This window comes from Meriones unguiculatus, chromosome 21 (assembly GCF_030254825.1).
Source record: "Meriones unguiculatus strain TT.TT164.6M chromosome 21, Bangor_MerUng_6.1, whole genome shotgun sequence".
NCBI lineage: Eukaryota > Metazoa > Chordata > Mammalia > Rodentia > Muridae > Meriones > Meriones unguiculatus.
The window spans coordinates 15,948,665-15,968,097 of record NC_083368.1 but is presented as its reverse complement, the minus strand read 5'-3'; the positions used below and the strand labels follow the sequence as shown (position 1 = coordinate 15,968,097).

Genomic DNA, 19,433 nt, shown 5'->3' with positions numbered 1-19,433 from the left:
AGGCAACATGCCTTAAATCTGATGCAATTAGAAAGGTAACAGAAAGGAGCAAACTTGCTATGTCACCTCCTCAAGCCAGACAATCAAGGAAGAACAAATACTGGCTTCTTTGACACCGTCAAAAATAAATAAATAAGATTAAAATAAAAAGAAAGAAAAATCAAACAAAGCAGAACATCAAACTCACTTCCATTGCTGGGGGGGGGGGGGAATCAACGTGTTCTGAATCCACACACCTCTCAAATCACAAAACAGAAATCAGGCAAACAGTATTCATGTATACCTGAATGATCAACTGATTTTGCAAGATCATCTGAGATTATTCCAAGAATGTCATCATCTGTGTTTAAGACTTCAGAAATATCAGCTAATGGGTCATCAGCCGTACCTAAATGTAGTAAGTATATGAAAATTAAGTATTTTCCTAGGCATGAAATTCTAAATGTCCTAGTATCTAGAGTACTGCAACGGCTGAGGCAAGTGGCAGTGACAAAAATTTAAAGACCATCATGACTTCAAAGGATTAAAAGTAAAGGTACTTTATCTTTTGATTAACAAAATATCAAAATTTGAGAATCTGTTCCAAGACTGATGTATGTTGGCAAAATGTAATAAAAAATAAAGTCCTTTAAGCAATAAAAATAAAATCAAAATCTTATAAAAATAAAAAGTAGCTCATTACTTAAGTGGCATAACTAAGAATGACATCTAGAAAATACAGGACAATTTTAAAAACATAAAACTCAAACAGCACTTTGAAATGTCTAGTAAAGACAATGTAGGTACCACACTAATACTAAATTCTTTCCCTGTTTGAATACTCATTAATAGTTCACTAAAAGACTGTTTCAATACCAAAGAACTGTGTCTATTAACATTGTCTAAGCCACTGGAACAAGATGGAACTGTTAACAAATGACCTGTCCTCACAGGGCTCTTTCTTAAAAATAACATTTGAGTAAGGAAATAAAATAGGCCCTGAGGGCTATGTCTAAAAAATAGGCAGAAAAGACATTTCCAGAAATGCCTGGCCACAAGTAGATTTTGATTCATTCAGTTTTTCAGTCTTTATTTAATTTTTGTTAACATGCAAAATGATTTTCATTCATGTGTATTATATGTGCTCATCTCACTGCCCTACCAGGTGGTACCTTCTGTCTCTATCTTCTCCCTTATGTTCTCAATGTGCATGCATCATACATACACATGTGTATGCATATATAGGATAGCTAATCTCACAAGAGAAAACATGATGTATTTGTTATCTAACCATGTAACTACCTCCCCTAATTTTAGATTCCTTTCTTGCCCGACATAAAAGCCACATACTTCCATGTCATATATATGTACACATTGTCTAAATGTAAATTCTGGATTTGAAGAAAAAAATGTGACATTTGATTTTTCTCTCTCTGGTTATTTTGCTTAAATCGTTTTGTTTATTCTCCATTAGATGTATAGGCGTTCATATGTGCACAGGTGTATGTGTGATGTTTACTTTACAGCCAGTATCTGTTACTGGACAAACCGTACTCCCACACCTTTAGTAATATGAAATTACAATAAACACGAATGTGCAAGTATTTTTGGGGATTTTGACTTCAGTTCTTTCAGGCATATACTGAGTAGTAGCACGAATGGATCATATACTAGTTTTCAGTTTCTGCATAAACCTTCATAATGATTGCCATAATGGCTATAATAGTTTCCAATGCGCCCAGTAATCTCTACGAGTTTCATTTCTACTGTATCCTTGTCAGCATATGCTACTGTCATTGTGAATGGAAGGAAATGGAATCTCAGCATAGTTTCAATCTGTATTACTGGCCACACACATCACTTTTTGAGACAGGATCTCACCATGTAGCTTTTGTTATCCTGGAACTCCTATGCAAACAAGTTTGCCCTTGAGCTAACGGAGATTTACTTGCCTCTACTTCCCTACCATGTTGGGTTAAAAAGGTGTGCCAACACACTCAGCTAATATGCTTTTTTTTTTTTGATAGCTAAGACTGTTGAACATTTTTAATGTATTTATTAATCACTGATATTTCTTTTTCTTTGAACACTGTCTACGTCATTTCCCTGTTGACTGACTAACGTGGGCTGTTTTGGTAGAAGGGGGTTGTATTTAGATTTTAGTTCTTTGTGGTATTTGTTTATACATTAATTCTGTCAGATACAGAGTGGAAAATATTTTCTCTAACTCTGTAGGCCATATTCTCAGTCTACTAAGTGTTTCCTATCCTGTGCAGATCCATTTTTATTTCATAAAATCTTAAATCAAATCTGAAATTGTTTTTTGTGTTATTAGTATCCTTTTTCAAAAAATTCCTTCCTTATGCCTCTACAAAGCACTTTCCTAGTGGTAAGTTTCAAGTCACACAGTAAGTTTCTGATTCACTTTTAATTGCTTTTTCTAGAGTAAGAGATAGAAATTGAGTTTCATGTTCTACATGCAAATAAGCAGATTTCCCAGTTTTTCTTGTTGAAGATGTTAGCTTTTCTTCCACTTTTGGTTTTGGACAACTGTCAAAAATCAAGTAACTGTAACTGTGTGGGTTTATTTCTGGATCCTCAATTCTATTCCACTGTTCTATGTGCCTATATTTTGCGCCAGGATCGTATTTATATTGCTATGTATAATTTGAAATCTGGTATTATGGTATATAACTCCATAGCAGCTTCGTTCTTTCTGCTAAAGACTGTGCTATTTATTCAAGGGCTTTTGTGCTTTGGGTTAAATAAGACACTGTGACTTATAAAAAGAGTACAATGGTCTACAGACTTTAGCAGTAAGGACATTCCCAAAATATTGATTCTGTACATTGATAAACATGATAGATCTTTTCCTTTCCAAATTTCTTCCTTCACTGTAAAGGTCCTTTATGTCGCTCATTAAGTATATACCTGTATATTTTTGCTTCAATTTACTGTGAACAAGATGAGTTTCCTAACATTATTTCTTAGCAAATTTGTTATTAGTTTATGGAAAAGCTACTGATTTGTTTTGGTTCTTAGTTTTTGTTGTTTGGTTTGGTTTTTGAGATAGGGTTTCCCTGTGTAACCTTAGCTGTCCTGGATTCACTTTGTAGGCTGGCCTCAGACTCACAGAGATCTTCCTATCTCTGCCTCCCAGAATGCTGGGATTGCAGGCGTGTAGGCGTGCATCTCTGCACCCAGCCAAGTTACTGATTTTTATGTGTGTATAATTTGTTTCTTGATACTTTGCTGAACATATTTATCATATCTAAGAGTCTGCTGGTAACACCTTTTAATGCAGGATTAAACTGACCACAAATAATGATAATTCCTTTTTGCCCTATTTTATAAACATTTTTAAATTTATCTTGCTTTGTTTCTATACCTTATCATTTCAAGCACTACACTGTACAAAGAGCAGAGATGGTACTTACTCTTACCTGAGGGAATGCTTTCAATTTAGCAAATTTAGTACGTTGATTTGAGTTTTCTCTATTATAACCTTGTAATGATGAGGTAGGTTACCTCTATATCTATTAAAGAATCATGAAGAGATGTTGAACTTTGATTTCTATGGATATATTTAAGTTGTTAATACTCTCTGGATTTGGATGGTAGTGGCACACACCTTTAACCCCTAAACTTGAGTGGCAGAGGCAGGAAAATCTCTGGCTTTGAGGCCATCCTAGATTACATACAGAGTGAGTTCCACAACAGCCATGACAAACACAGAGAAACCCTGTTTTGAAAAACCAAACACAAAACAAACAAGTAAAAAAAGCTTCATCATCACTAATTACTTTGGATCTTCTCCCTCTCATTTTTTTGTTTTTTTTTTTACTTTGGTTAAAAGTAATCAAAAATAATCTCTTTTAAAAAACAGATTTTGTATGGGGAAAGGGCAGATAGAGCATGCATAAGCCTCAGTCTGTGTGAGAAGATCAGAGGAAAGCTTGCAGGAATTGGTTCTCTCTATCTGCTATGTGGCTCTTAGGAATCAAACTAGGGCCATAAGCTTAGCAACAGCAGGGGTAAGAGAATCTCTGGAGTTGGAGCCCATAGAGAGTTTTGGATCAGCCAGGGCTACATACTGACATTCCATTTCAAAAGAAAAGACCATCTACATTTAGGGTTACTATTTAGAGGAATTTGTTAATTCAAGTAATTTTGTTGGTTGTTTTACTGACTGGTTCGATTGTTGGTTCTTATCTTTCTCCACTGTTTACAGACCTTAATAAAACAAGATTAAAGACCTAAATAAAACAAAAGACACTGTAGGAACATGGAAATCAGCTATAAAGTTCCTGGGCAGAAAGGACTTCTGACACAGAAGGCCAGAGTGGTTAAAGGAATCACAGGGGAGAGTCAAAGAAATAAAGGTGGTAGTAATACAAGCCTGGGCAATGTTTGAAGACTGTGCTGAAGGGGAAGTATAACAATACTGAAAGACATAAGCAGAACAGACCTGTGGAGACACTACAAGTCTAGGGACCTTGTGCAGTATGAAGGACAAGTAATGCAAGTTACCATTCTGTAGTAGAAAAATTGAAGTAATTGATGTTGAGTTTGGGGTCAAACCTATGGATAACTAAAAGGATAAGTGTGAAAAATTTAAAAAGGGAGGAGATTATTCTCAGGATTTTTAACCTAATCATGAAGGAAAACAATGATACTTTTACTAAGGCTTTCACCTCTCAGCTAAAGGTATTTGAAATTTTAAGCTTTTTAATATATTTAAATTAAAAGCAACAGATTTTTTTTTTAATAACATGAAAGTAACACTTCAAGGGCTACAGAGATGGCTCAGTGCTTAAAAGCACTTTTTGCACTTACAGAGGACTCAGGTTCAGTTCCCATTACCTACATGGCAGCTAACAACCAACTATGGCTCCAGTTCCAGGAGATTCAATGCCCTCTTCTGGCCTCCATGGACAGTGCACACATGTGATGAACAAAACACTTAAGCAGGCAAAATAGCCACATATATAAAGATAAATAAATCTTTAAAATATTTACACACACACACACACACACACACACACACACACCCCAGGACTGGGGAGATGGCTCAGTAATTAAGAGCACTTGCTCTTGCAAAGAACTAGGGGATGCCCAGCAACTACGATGTGCTTTACGAAGACCTAGAACACCAGTTCCAGGAGATCCTAGCTTTCTCTGATATCCTAGTACACCAGCCATGCACATGGTACACACATACACATGCAGGTAAAACATCCACATATGTAAGAAAAATACATATAAAATTTAAATACATATTTTCATATCTCAAATCAAATACATGTATGAAGTACTCTTTACAAATTGGTCCATTTTTTAAAAAAAGCACTTATGAGGGGTCATCTATGATTTCTCAGTGTGTGTGTGTATGTGTGTGTTTGTGTGTGTACACGTGCCTGCCCTTGTATATGAAGAGGACACTAAAAGCCAACTTCAAGTGTCATTTATTGGGGGCTACTCACTTTGCTGTTGGACACAAGGTCTCTCATTGGCCTAAAGCTTACTAAGTATATCAGCTAGGCTGGCTGTCAAAAAAAAACAAAAAACAAAAAAACAAACAAAAAACCTGGGAATGTTCTTATATCCACATTCCCATACATGTGGAGATACTTGTAATCCATTATTGGGATATGACTATGCCGAATTTTTTAACATAGGTTCGGGAATAAAACTCAGAGCCTCTATCTTACAGAGCAAGTACTTACTGAATAAGCATTTTTGCTTATTTTAAAGAAATGAAATCCTAGTATGTAAAAATTAGATCATGAATTTTTTAAAGACTAAGTTTTTAAAAGTCCACCCATGGAGCCAGAAAGATGGTTCAGCAGATAAGAGCACTAGCTGCTCTTTACAGTAATCAGGTTCAATTCCTAGCAGCCACATGCCAGCTGACAATCAGTTTTAGGGTATTTGTGCCCTCTTCTGGCCTTCATAGGCAACATTTGTGAAAAAATGCATACATATTCAGACAAACATTCATACACATAAAATAAAAACAATTTTTTAAAGTGTGTCCTTGTCTGATGGTTGAATAGGCTACATGAAGAGAAATGTACAAAAAGGCAACTTGCACTCATTAAACTTTCCATATAAAGGGTAAGAGTAGGTAAACTGAAAAAAAAAAAGTTTTGAAATGAGTGCTATTCCAGTTTGCTAAGTTCTGCTTACTGAAAATCGTTGCCTCTTAAGTTTTGTGGGAAAAAAAATTTGTATCAAACTCTCTCACCTGTGTCCCCATCCAACTCAGACTTTATCCTCACAAAGTCAAGGGCAAGTAACTTTGATTTAGCTCAAGTCACATGTCATAATACTTATAACATAGCCATTGAAATACCTAGTTTTTATACACAATGCTATAACATATACGTAAAAACAAGTGCGAACTTAAAACAACATATAACAAAAGATTTTTTGTTTGAATCTGGTAAGACGGAACAAAAAGAACACTTCAATTTTCCATCCTTCTTTGTTAAGGATGATGTAGAATTACTTTTTATGTACCCAAGAGGAGGTAAGACTGCCTGCAATTGTTTTAAGGAAGTCAAATCAAAAACAAAAGTTTGAACAAGTTGTTCTTTGGTATCTACAACAACTGTAGAGACACAAGAAACGTTGGGTACACAAGTCCCTTATTAGACGTTTGTATTTGCAGTTGCAAAACCTACAGTACAAGAAAGTAAACTGTTTATCATGACAGAGCAATGCTGAGCAAAAAAAGTTTTAATTACCTAATGACAGAAGTCATTATTCATTACACCTTTACTTAAAATTTTTTCTAAATTGAGTTTATAATATTAAAAACTAACAAATGGCATAATAAAGTGCCAGAATAACATTGCAGTATAACTGATACTATTATAGAAGTCTAGAAGAAAAACCAAACACTTCGATCATAACTCTTAAAAATCCAACAAAGCACTTAGAGCCTACAATACATAAAAACACCTGTTTCCCTCTTTGCCTCACTTTATTTTTTCTTAATGAGGCAAGGATCTCATGTTGCACTATGCCTTTGAATTCACTACATAATAGAGTATATCTTGAACTTGATCCCCCTGCTTTCACTTCTGAAATGGGAATATAGACATATGCCAGCTAATCCAGTTTCTAAGATGCTGGGGATGAAACCCAATGCTTCATGCATGATAGTGAAAGAGTCTACCAATTGACCTTCATCTCCAGTCTTGTTCATGACCGTCTTTAAAAGAACTGTACATGTAAATTTGGTTGGACAGTATGTATGTGTGTGTATACCTGTGTGTGTGTGTGTGTGTGTGTGTATGTGTGTGGTAGTGGACAACTTCAGGTGTCATCATCACCACCCTTTGACACGGAGTCTTACTGATCTGAGCTCATAAAATAATCTAGAAGGCTAGGAAGCAAACCCCAGGGATCCTCCTGTTTCTACTTCCTCAGTCCTGGGATTACAAGTAAACACTACCATATCTGGCATTTTTATATGGGTTCTCAAGGTCAAACTCAGGCCTTGTTCCTGTAAGGCAAATGATATTACTACAGAGCCATCAGCTCTCCCTTTTCTGACCTTTAACAGTCCTTACATTTCCTACATCTACACAGTGGTTCTCAGCCAAGAGCAACTTTGTTCACCAACAATTTAAGAATAACTGGAGACATACATTTGTTTGTTTGTGGAGGTTTTTGGAGACAAAGTCTCACAGTGTAGCTCTGGCTGGCCTAGAACTCACAAAGAGCTGCTTGCCTGTGTCCCTGTTCTGGGATTAAAGGTGTGTACCACTGAGCCCAGCTAGAAGACATTTTGGATACTCACGACCTCATGAGGTTGGAGGTAAAGATAAATATACTACAAGGCATTTAAAAGTCCCTTTTCACAACAATGAACTAAATGGCACAAAGTATCAGTAGTAGAAATGATACGTAGATATATCACTGTATTTACAAAAAAAATTGTTGACTGTGGGCATTCATTTTAGAGTTTTTGACACATTAGAATTTCTTTAGGTTGTGTAACTGGGTAAAGTATAAACTGAAAATTTTCTCTCACAACTCCTGATTTTGGCCATTATTATACTGGTACATTAATTTGACAAGTCATTTAAGAAGTCTTACAGAACTTTCTACTAAAAAAACTACATTTACTGAATATAAATTATACTTCAATAAAGGTGATTTTAGTAATGCATATGGTAAAACAAAATTATTCCTTCGAGTGTTTTATAATAACTAGAAAGTAAATGTCATGTGGCATAAAGAAAACACCTGTGAATTAATCTACGTACCCTGAGTTCCAGGTTTTGCTGAGGCAGAAGATGAACTCAATAGCAGATCTGAGGAAGGATCCAAGAAACCTGCTTTATATGAAAGCTGAGCTGCATCTTCTGATAGATTATCTACACTCAGCTTGTTCTGTCTGCTGGTATCTAGAAGATCTTTTCCAAAAAATGCTTCCTAGACAAAGATGAACACATAAGAAAATTAGTTCTAAATTCTATAAAGCTAACATTATCTTGTCATCATTTTGACAAGAAAAGCTTTGCATTTAACAATAAAAAACTGAATACAGAAATACATAAAGATCCTGTCAATTTTGTAAAGGTTGTGAAATTAATTTTGATAGCTTTCTCAAAAACCAAATTAAGCAATTATAAACATAATTGTGTCAAATGTTTTTCTAGAAACTACAAAATAATTCATTTTTTAGAGAGTAATTTACAATCAAATTTTAAAACTGAGAGATGTGCAGTGTTACTGGCTCTTAAATTCACAGCACGGGCATAGGCACAGACATAGGCATCAGTATTTGTGGAATACCTGCTAAGGATAACACAAGATTCTGATCCATTACTGTAGGATCTACACACCTCTAATGTCTACAGTAATCTCATACTGAAGCATATATTCCCATCAGAGTACTTATAAGTCTGAAAAACTTCAGACCGTGTATGGAACATTTGCAAGCAATGACAGGATGATGGCTTTCAGTTCATCTTCTCAGATGAACACTTCTCCACTAGAGGGGTAGTTCTTTAAAGTGAGTTCTTCTCAGAACTCCTCAGATATCAACACAGAAGGCAAAAGGAGGACCTCATGACTCCTCTTCAAGTGCTTCAACCCAGCAACCCGGAATTAGGATATTTTCTTCTCTGTGGCCTTTCTGTATAAAGGACTCCAAAGAGTTTGCAGGAGCTAGCAACATTTATCATTTAAACATAAATAGAAGACTCACGGATACTTTTTGTTTTTCGAGACAGGGTTTCTCTTTGTAGCCTTGGCTGTCCTGAGCTCACCTAGTAGACCAAGATGACCTTAAACACACAAAGACTGGCCTGCCTCTGACTCCCTAAGTGCTGGGATTACAGGCATGTGCCACCATGCCTGGCAGTACTTTAAGTAAAAATGGCCCAATATTCATAGTAGGTAGATGCATAGTTAGTCACACTACAAAAAGAAGTGGGGCAGTGGATTGTTGTTACTTGCAGCACTGGAGTTTGACTCTGGATTTGAAACTTGGGCCTCACAAGTTAGGTTGAATATCTATGTCTGAGGTAGATCTCCAGAACAAAATTCAGATTTTAAAAACATATAAAGAGGACTAGCACTTGCCATGAAGCATGACAATCTCAATTCAATTCCTGGGAATCACACAGAAGAAGGATTGTCCTCTAGGCCCCACTTGTGTGTCAGGTGATATGCACAAATTGACTTGGATGTACAATGTGCACAAGCACACATACAAACAATAAACAAATATTTAGAAGCATATAGACCCATATGATCAAACAAAGGTTCTGAAGATACTAGATACTGGAAAGATAAGTCCAACAAAATGTGCAAATGCAGACTTCTGTAAGACTATAAAATAAAGTATACAATATTTCAGGGTCAAAAAAATGTGCTGGCTGGTCTTATTTCAACTTGACACAAGCTACAGTCATTTTGGAAGAGGGAACCTCAAATGAACCCTTTCTTCCCCAAGTTGTTTCTGGCTATGGAGTTTTAAACCCTAACTAAGGCTAAGTTAATAGTATTACTTTTAGAAAGGACATTGAAGGGCAGAGGAGTGTACTAAATAGTTAAAAGTGTTTTCTGGACTAATGTGGGGAACTAAGCTAGAATCCCTACAACTCCTTTAATACCAGCACAATAGCACATGTAAGCAATACTGTGTTCCTATGGCAAGATGGAAAACACAGATGGGAGAATCTACACGAACTCATGAGCCAGCTAGTAAGTTAAACAAAATCAGTAGACAAGGAGAACCTGTGTCAAACAGGATGCAAAGTACACTCAGCATATTAAATGGTCCTCCTCTCTATTTGTATGCCATCTCTATTTGCATCCTCTCTCTATTTGCGCACACGCACATGTGCACGCGCACACACGCACACACGCACACACACACTGAATTGAAGTCTGAGAGATTCTATCTTATTCAATTTTTTGAGATTTTTAAAATGAAAACTATATTTGAAAATCTATGAAGCTATAATAATAAAGAATGCTGAAGAACATAAAACCTATTTAATGTTTACAAATTAATCATTAGTGTAGTCCCTTAAGTATAAACTTTAATAACCCAAGACCACCATTAAACAACAGTTTTAATTTTAAAAAAATACAGTATTTTAAACAGGAAACAAGTTAGGAGCCTGCCACAGAGGGCCTCTGAAAGGCTCTGCCCTGCAGACTATTTACAGCAGATGCTAAGACTTATGGCCAACTAAGGAAAGAAGTGGGAAATAGTAGGATCTGGAGAGGACAGGAACTCCACAAGGAGAGCAACAGAACCAAAAAATCTGAGCATAGGGGTCTTTCCTGAGACTCATACTCCAACCAAGTACCACGCATGGAGATAACCTAGATCCCCTGCAGAGATGTAGCCCATGGCAGTCCAAGTTGGTTCCATAGTAATGGGAACAGGGACTGCCTCTGACATGAACTGATTGGCCTGTTCATTGATCACCTCACCCTGAGGGGGAAGCAGCCTTACCAGGCCTCAGAGGAAGACAATGCAGCCACTCCTGATGAGATATGATAGACTAGGATCAGAAGGAAGGAGAGGAAGACCTCCCCTATCAGTGGACTTGGGGAGGGGCATGCATGGAGAAGAGGGAGGTAAGGAGGGATTGGGAGGGGAGGAGGGAGGGGCTTATGGGGAGATACAAAGTGAATAAAGTATAATTAATAAAAATTAAAATAAAAAATACAATATTTTAATGATTCATGATGACTTTCTTGCTACTTATCAAAGTTTATAATGTTTAAAAGAGTTTGTTTTTTTATTCCTTAGAATTAACATCAGAGAGAAGCTCCACGTGGTTTTCAAGTAGACATTGTGAGTAACTCCAAGAATGAACCACAACTACCAGAGTACAGACCTTAACGGACAAATTATCATCTAAGAGACAATGTAGGAGTCGGTTTTCTCCTTCCCAAGGGTAGTCAGGATCAAACTCAAGGCATTAGACTTGAAAGCAAAAGCTTTTACCTGCTGAGCCATCTCTCTAGATTAAGATTCAATATTTTTAGAAATTCCTTTAAAACCAGACATGTTGGCTCATTCCTGTAATTCCAACACGGAAGCGATGGAAATGAGATACATAGCTATATCATCCATGGCTACACATCAATCAATTTGAGGCCAATTCAGGTAAAACTGTCTTTAAAATAAACAAAATAAGCTGCACAGTGGTGGCACTTTAATCCTAGCACTCAGGAGGCAGAATCTAGCTTAGTCTATACTACATGGGAGTGATCTACACAGGAGTTCCAAGACAGCCAAGGCTACACAGAGAAACCCTGTCTTGAAAAACCAAAATATGTAGATAGATGATAGCTAGCATAAGCAAAATAGAAAAAACAATCAAACAAACTACACAGAGAAAATAAAAACCCCAAAACAAATAAACAAAAAAGCAGGGAAGGAAAAAAATGTCCAAGAAAGAATGTATTTAAGTACTCTTTCCCAAACAGCTGGCTTCCATACTTTGGTAATCAGCTAAAGGAATTTCCTAAGTATGGATTATAGATAACAAAAAGATCTATAGGAGAAGGGAAAGACCACCTTCCCAGTATATCCCAAAAATAATGTCAAGAAAGGAGGAAAAGGAGCCAAGTGCGCCTTTTATCCTGGTTATTAAAAATCTAAGTTCACTGATATGTCACCTGTTCATATTAAAAAGTTAACATGGGGCTGGAAATGGAGAGATGCATTAGTAATTGTTGTTCTTTCAGAGAGTCACAGCGCCAATATGGGGGCTCAAGTGTATGGAACTCTGGTTCTAAGGGATCAGATACCTTATTTGGTTCTCTGTGGGTACCAGGCAATGATGGGACACATGAGAGTAAAAAAATAAAATAAAAAAAATTAGCATTTCACTTTTCCTTGTCAAAAATATGCAACTAAACGCTTATTGTTATTGTTGTTGTTGAACTGTCAGAACAGTTTTAAATGAAGGTTTAGGAGCAAGAGATATTCTTCAGTTAGTACAGTGCATGTCAAGATGCATGAACCTCAGGGCCAAGACCAGTAAGCCACAAGACATGCTGTATGTATGAATGAATAACAGGAGGAAGATGAGAGTATATATTATTTTTATGACTCAAGAGCATGGTATAGCGGTACATATCTTTTAACCCCATCATTCAGAAGACAGAGGTAAACAAAGTTCTGTGATTTCAATGGCCAGCCTAGTCTACATAGCAAGCTACAGTGATCCAGGGCTGCCTAGTGAGAGCCTGTCTCAAATAAGGAGAAGGTACAAATTAGAGGGAAGGGCAGAAAAAGAAGCACAAAGACAATAAAAAAAGGGGAGGGGGGAGAGATTGGTTTTCCTACGATAAAATTTTGTTTTAAAAATAGTATAGAAGCTGAGGAGATGACGCTGAGTAAAATGCCTGTTATGTAAGCAGAAGAATTTACGTTCTCAAGGTACCAAGTTAAAGCAAGAGATTCTACTTACTCAAGGCTGAGTGGATATGGGGGGATGAGCAGAGATAGGTGGAGCCCAGAGGCTCACTGGCCAGCCAGAGCAGGCCTAACAGTGAGTAACCTCTAGGATGAGCGACAATACTCTATGGCAAAAAGTGAGGTAGTGTCTGGTAAGATGGCTCAGCAAGTAAAAGCATTTGCTGTGTGGGCCTGACAGTCAGACTCCATAGTGGAAGGAGAAAGCTGACTCCTAAAAGCTGTTATCTGTCATTAATGGTTACCCCTTAGCAGGCACTCTCATACACAATAATACTAAATTTTAAAAGGGAAGTATTTATTAAATATTAAAGGAAGAGATCAGATGTGAATTTCTTTTTTCTTTTTATTATAATTTATTTTATTTAACAATCTAGGAAGCTCACAGCCATCAATAATTCCAGTGCAATTTCATGTACTATTGGGAATTCAGAAATCTCAGTGGAGCTGTTAGCATAGTAGACCTTGCAGGTAAAATACATGCATATTTTCGATAGCACGAGCAAATGCATGGCTATAAAACTGACCTCACTGGTTCATTCTCAGCAAACTGCCCTGGCCTACTCAACATGGGTTTTATTATTCCTGTTGTTAACGCATGTTCTCTTTTTACAATAAATTCATCACCGTCAGAAGATATTAATTTGACATACATGGCATCAGGGCCTTCACAGCCACCATAGGTTTTCTCTTCCTCCATCCATTATGTTCTTATAAACTTTTACTTGATGCCACAGGAACTTTAATAGTTTCCTGGAGAGGCTGATACATAACAACTTGTGTCTGAATAAAGCGAGTTGTGTTCTCAGATGTGAATTTCTAAGCACATATACACAGGCTTACTGTTCATGCACAGCTCTAAACACAGACACACAAACTCTGACTGAAAGGCTAAGCACTTCAACAGTATATAGCCAGTAAGATGCTGATAGTCTAGGGGTGGGGAGACAGTTCAATAGCTAAAGTGCTTGCTGCATACACATGAAGATCTGAGCTCAATCTTTAGAATTCTTGTTAAAAATTCTGGTGGCCTATGCTTGTAAATTCAGTGCTGAGGCTATACTTGGAGTTTACTGACCAACTATTCCATCTCAATCAATGAATCCCACATCATAATGAAAGAGTCTGCATAAAAAAAAATTAAATAAAGGTAGACACCTTTGGAACAGCCCTAAGATTGGCCTTTGACCTCTACCCACAGTGCATGTTGTTCACATCTATACGTCTACAAACATACACAAAATCAATGTCAGTAACCTAATTACTAAAGAAGAAAACTAAGCAAGCTACCTGGTAATTAAAAATTATTAAAACAACAACAAAATATGTTAGAAGCCTGGTGGCACACACCTTTAAAACTGGCACTCAGGAGGCAGAAGCAGGAGGATCTCTGAATTTGAGGCCAGTCTGTCTGGTATACAGAGCTTAGTCCAGTATAGCCAGGGCTACACACAGAAACATTGTCTTAAAAAAAAAAAAAAAAGTAACTAGTGGAAAGTTAAAATATGCATATTTTAAGCAAGGTATACGTTTAGAACCTATAAAAGAGATGGATCATAGGAATAGTGTGTTAAATACTAAAATTAAGGTAATTCAATTTTTACATGTGAAGAGATAAAGGTGTAGAAGAAATACTAGGAACCTAAGTATTAGGTAGCAGAAAGTGGGGATATTTGCAATCTATCCTACTTCTAACATGGCATTTTTGCCAATATATCTTTGAATTCTTCTGTGACTTAATGTTTACAAAACAAACTAGAAAGGTTAACTCTTTTTTGTGGTAGCCTACATTTACTATCTTCTTCAAAATTATAGATGTATTTGGAAAGCACACACACACAAAAAAAAAAAAAAACCCACAAAAACAAAACAAAACAAAAAAACAAGGTGGGCAAAGGCAAGTGGATCCCTGTGAGTTCAAGGCCTACCTGGTCTACAAAGTGAGTTCAGGACAGCAAGGGCTACACAGAGAAACTCTGTCTCAAAAAACTAAACTAAACTTAAAAAAAAAAAAAAAAAACAACAGTTTGTTTTAGCCAAGTATAATAACAAACACTTTACAATTCCAAAACTGAGGAGGCTGCGACTGGAAGATCAGGTATTGAAGACCAGTTTGAACTTTATAAAAACAACCTGTATCAAAAAATTTGCAAAAGTTCTTTGTTTCTCTTTGGTTTAATACCATGTGGCAAACAATTACTAAACCTATGATTTTGGCTGCTGGGAACTTTTCTAATTGTATTATACTGATAAATTGCAATATCAATAGGAGCTGGTTTTGGCATGTGTACATATATGTATGATTTTAAATAGTATTTCCCATCCTGAAAATGTCTTCATTATGGTCAACAGCACACTTATAAGTAAGAAAACATAATTTATATATAGACAGGCAGACAGATAGAACAAATTTATATGGCTAGAACATAGGTCAGTACAGGCTAACTGTCTGTGTTCACGAGAACGAATTTATATGGCTAGAACATAGGTCAGTACAGGCTAACTGTCTGTGTTCACGACTCTAACCCTGATCCCCAGAACTGCAAGCACATGTGTGTACATACACACATCCCTTCATGAAAAAAGAAAAAAAATCAAAGCACACAAAAATCCAAATTGTTCATTCTTTGGTGAAGCCTGGTACAATGAATGTCATTTATGACAATCAGTGAAAACAGAATGAACAGAATGTCAACAAAAACAAGCATTTTTTTAAAAAGCATTCCCTAAATTAACAAACCACATAATAAAATTAAGGAAAACATTACTTGTAAATAAGCAGGAAAGGTTTCTTCAAGCTTATTTTTCCTTTTTCGGTATCTCTTCTTTATTTTTTCAGTGCTTTCAGCAACAGAAACAGGCTCATCAACTAGAGTATCTGGTAACTGCTCATTCCAGCCTGAAAAAAGAGCCATGTTTATAAACATGTAGCAGATACTTTCCAGATATATGATCATTTCATAGCATACCAAAATGCATAGCTATACATAAAGAGACAAGCGTTTACTTCACACACAAATCTAAATTTTAAACATCTTGAAAATTCCATTCCTTATCTATTTAGTATTAGCACAATTCCTATCCTTTCTTTTTGGAGGTGGGGTCAGGGTTGGGCAGGGTCTCAATAACTAGCATTTCCATGCAAAGTAAAAATATAACTTGTTAAACAGTACATTTACAGATTTCAAAGGATTAAAACACCAGATATTAAGAACTATGAGGAAATGGCTACTCACAAACTACTAAAGAAATTTCAGTTAGTATGGATAGCACCTTTCTGCAGCTGCAACAGTTTATGAAAAAAGAAGTACTGATAAACATAATGAAATCTGTACACCTAAAGAAGATAAACAAGAAAGAGGACACGGGATAAGATGATCTACCCTCACTTAGAAAGAAAAATGAGATGTGCATTGGACATAGGAGAAAACAAGTAACAGGACAAAAAAGCCTACTGCAGAGGGCCTCTAAAAGACTCCACCTAGCAGTGTATCAAAGCAGATACTAAGACTCATAACCAAACGTTCGGGCAGAGTGTAGGGAATCATATGAAAGAAGGGGGAGTTAGTATGACATGGAAAGGATATGAGCTCCACAAGGACCAAATATATCTGGGCACAGGGGTCTTTTCTGAGACTGACACTCCACCAAGGACCATGTACGGATATAACCTAGAAACTCTGCTCTGATGAAGCCCATGGTAGCTCAGTAACCAATTGGTTTCCCATAGTATGAAGAACAGGGACTATTTCTGACAGGAACTCAATGGCTGGCTCTTTGACACCCCCACCCCAACCTCTTAAGGGAGGAGTAGTCCTGCTAGGCCACAGAGGAGGACTTTGCAGCCAGTTCTGAAGATACCTGATAAAACAGGGTCAGATGAAAGGGGAGGAGGCTTTCCCTATCATTGGACTTGGAAAGGTGCAGGGAGGAGATGAGGGAGGGAGAGTGGGATTGGGAGGGATAAGGGAACAGGATATAGCTGGGCTACAGAGTTAATAAAATGTAACTAATAATAAAAATTAAAAAAAAAAGTAATTTATCATACCATGGAATTTGTTTTATCTTTTCTATAAAATATCAGACAACTCCCCTGAGAAGTTAAAAATAGAACATGGCTCTAAAGTTTGTAGCAGTAAAACAAAACAAAAACACTGAATTTGTATAACACAGGGAGTTAAAAGTACTTTAAGATTGAGCTTACATAGCTTTAGAAAAATAGGACCTCAAGACTAAAAGTAACAGAGGCATATTTCTGAAAGAAAACACCCCCAATGAAGTTCTTAAAAATTCTAAACAACCAACACACACACCTCTCCAAACATACTCACTCTTATAAAAGCATAATCCAAAATGAAGCCTTCTGTCCACTAAAGTGGGAAAAAAATAGAATAGCCCCTACCCAAACAAGGATAACAACAACAACAAAAAGCCAAAAAAAGAGGACTTTCTATGTGATAAATAATTAAATAAGCACATAATGTGTGCCTTTCCATTAGTAGACAATTAAATAATTGAGTAATATAGCCAGACACAGAATGCTATCAAATGGACAAAGACTTCAGAAAATTTATATTCCAAATCCATTACATGAAGAAATAAAATGTAATTGAAAGTAGAATGTATACTGTAAAACTATAAAATAATTAAACACTAAAAAGTTAACAAAAGTTTTACATTCCCGCCAGCAATGGAGGAGGGTTCCCCTTTCTCCACATCCTCTCTAGCATGTGTTGTCACTTGAGTTTTTGATCTTAGCCATTCTGATGAGTGTAAGGTGAAATCTAAGGGTTGATTTGATTTGCATTTCCCTGATGACTAAGGACATTGAACATTTCTTTAAGTGTTTCTATGCCATTCTATATTCATCTTTTGAGAATTCTCTGTTTAGCTCTGTAACCATTTTTTAATTGGATTGCATGATTTGTTGCTATTTAACTTCTTGAGTTCTTTATATAGTCTGGATATAGGGTTGGTGAAGATCTTTCCAAACTATAGGCTGTCATTTTGTTCTGACAACAGTGTCCTTTGCTTTATAGAAATTTTTCAGTTTCCGGAGGTCCCATTTATTTATTGTTGATCTTAGAACTTGTGCTGTTGGTGTTCTGCTAAGGAAGTTGTCTCCTGTGCTAATGAGTACAATGCTCTTCCCCACTTTTTCTTCTAACAGACTTTTAGTATGTCTGGTTTTATGTTGAGGTCTTTGATCCACTTGGACTTTAGTTTTGTGCAGGGTGACAAATATGGATCTATTTGCATTATTCTACATGTAGATACCCAGTTAGATCAGCGCCATTTGTTGAAGATGCTATCTTTTTTCCCCATTGTATATTTTTGGCATCTTTCTCAAAGATCAGATGTCCATAGGTGTGTTTATTTCTGGGACTTCTATTCTATTCCATTAATCCACAACCCTGTTTCTATACCAGTACCAGGCAGTTTTTATTACTGTTGCTCTATAGTATAGCTGGAGATCAGGGATGGAGATGCCTCTAGAAGATCTTTTTATAGACGATGGTTTTAGCGATTCTTGGTTTCTTGATATTCAATATGAAGTTGAGAACTTTTCCTTCAAAGTCTGTAAGATTTATGTTGGTAGTTTTATGGGAATTGCATTGAATCTGCAGATTGCTTTTGGTAACATGGCCAATTTTACTATGTTAATCCTGTCAAGCCAAGAGCATGGGAGATCTGTCCATCTTCTGATATCTTCTTCTATTTCTTTCTTCAGAGACTGGAAGCTTTTTTCATACAAGTCTTTGACTTGCTTGGTTAGGGTTACACGAAGGTACTTTATGTCATTTGTGGCTATTGTGAAGGGTGTTGTTTCCCTAATTTCTTTCTCGGCCCATTTGTCTACTGTATACAGAAGGGCTACTGATTTTTTTGAGTTAATTTTGTATCCAGCCACTTTGCTAAAGGTGTTTATCAGCTGAAGGAGTTCCCTGATAGAATTTTTGGGGTCACTCAGGTATAGTATCACCAACAAACAGTGATACTTTTTGACTTCTTCCTTTCCAAGCCTTGCCTTGTCCTTGATTTCAGTAGGATTGATTTAAGTTTCTCTCTGTTTTAGTTTGCTGTTGGCTATAGGCTTGTTATACATTGAAGAGGATGTGGAGAAAGGTGAACCCTCTTACACTGCTGGTGGGAATGTAAACTTGTACAACCACTTTAGACATCAATCTGGTACTTTCTAAGACAATTAGAAATAGTACTACCTAAAGATCCAGCTATTCCACCCCTAGGCATATATCCAAAACATGCTCAAGTATACAACAAGGACATTTGCTCAACCATGTTCTTAACAGCTTCATTTGTAATAGCTAGAAGCTGGAAACAACTCAGATGTTCAATTGAGGAATGGATACAGAAATTGTGGTACATTTACACAACAGATTACTACTCGGCAATTAAAAACAAGGAAATCATAAAATTTGCAGACAAATGGTGGGAACTGGAAAAGATCTTCCTGAGTGAGGTATCC

At 36.5% G+C, this 19,433-nt stretch overlaps 1 protein-coding gene and 1 pseudogene across 16 annotated transcripts in view; both read right to left on the bottom strand.

Moving 5' to 3' along the window:
• Positions 1 to 19,433, bottom strand: part of Kmt2c (lysine methyltransferase 2C) — a 237,528-nt gene that overhangs the window by 57,594 nt on the left and 160,501 nt on the right. For 13 of the 16 annotated variants that reach the window (XM_060373825.1, XM_060373829.1, XM_060373828.1 and 10 more), the window contains 3 exons: positions 15,715 to 15,845; positions 8,259 to 8,427; positions 284 to 388 (listed from right to left, as the gene is read on the bottom strand). In XM_060373825.1, coding sequence (XP_060229808.1) covers positions 284 to 388; positions 8,259 to 8,427; positions 15,715 to 15,845 — 405 coding nt within the window. The remainder of the gene's footprint in view (positions 1 to 283; positions 389 to 8,258; positions 8,428 to 15,714; positions 15,846 to 19,433) is intronic. The other 3 variants (XM_060373836.1, XM_060373837.1, XM_060373840.1) reach the window with 1 other exon arrangement.
• Positions 11,625 to 14,821, bottom strand: LOC132649676 (elongin-C-like; annotated as a pseudogene).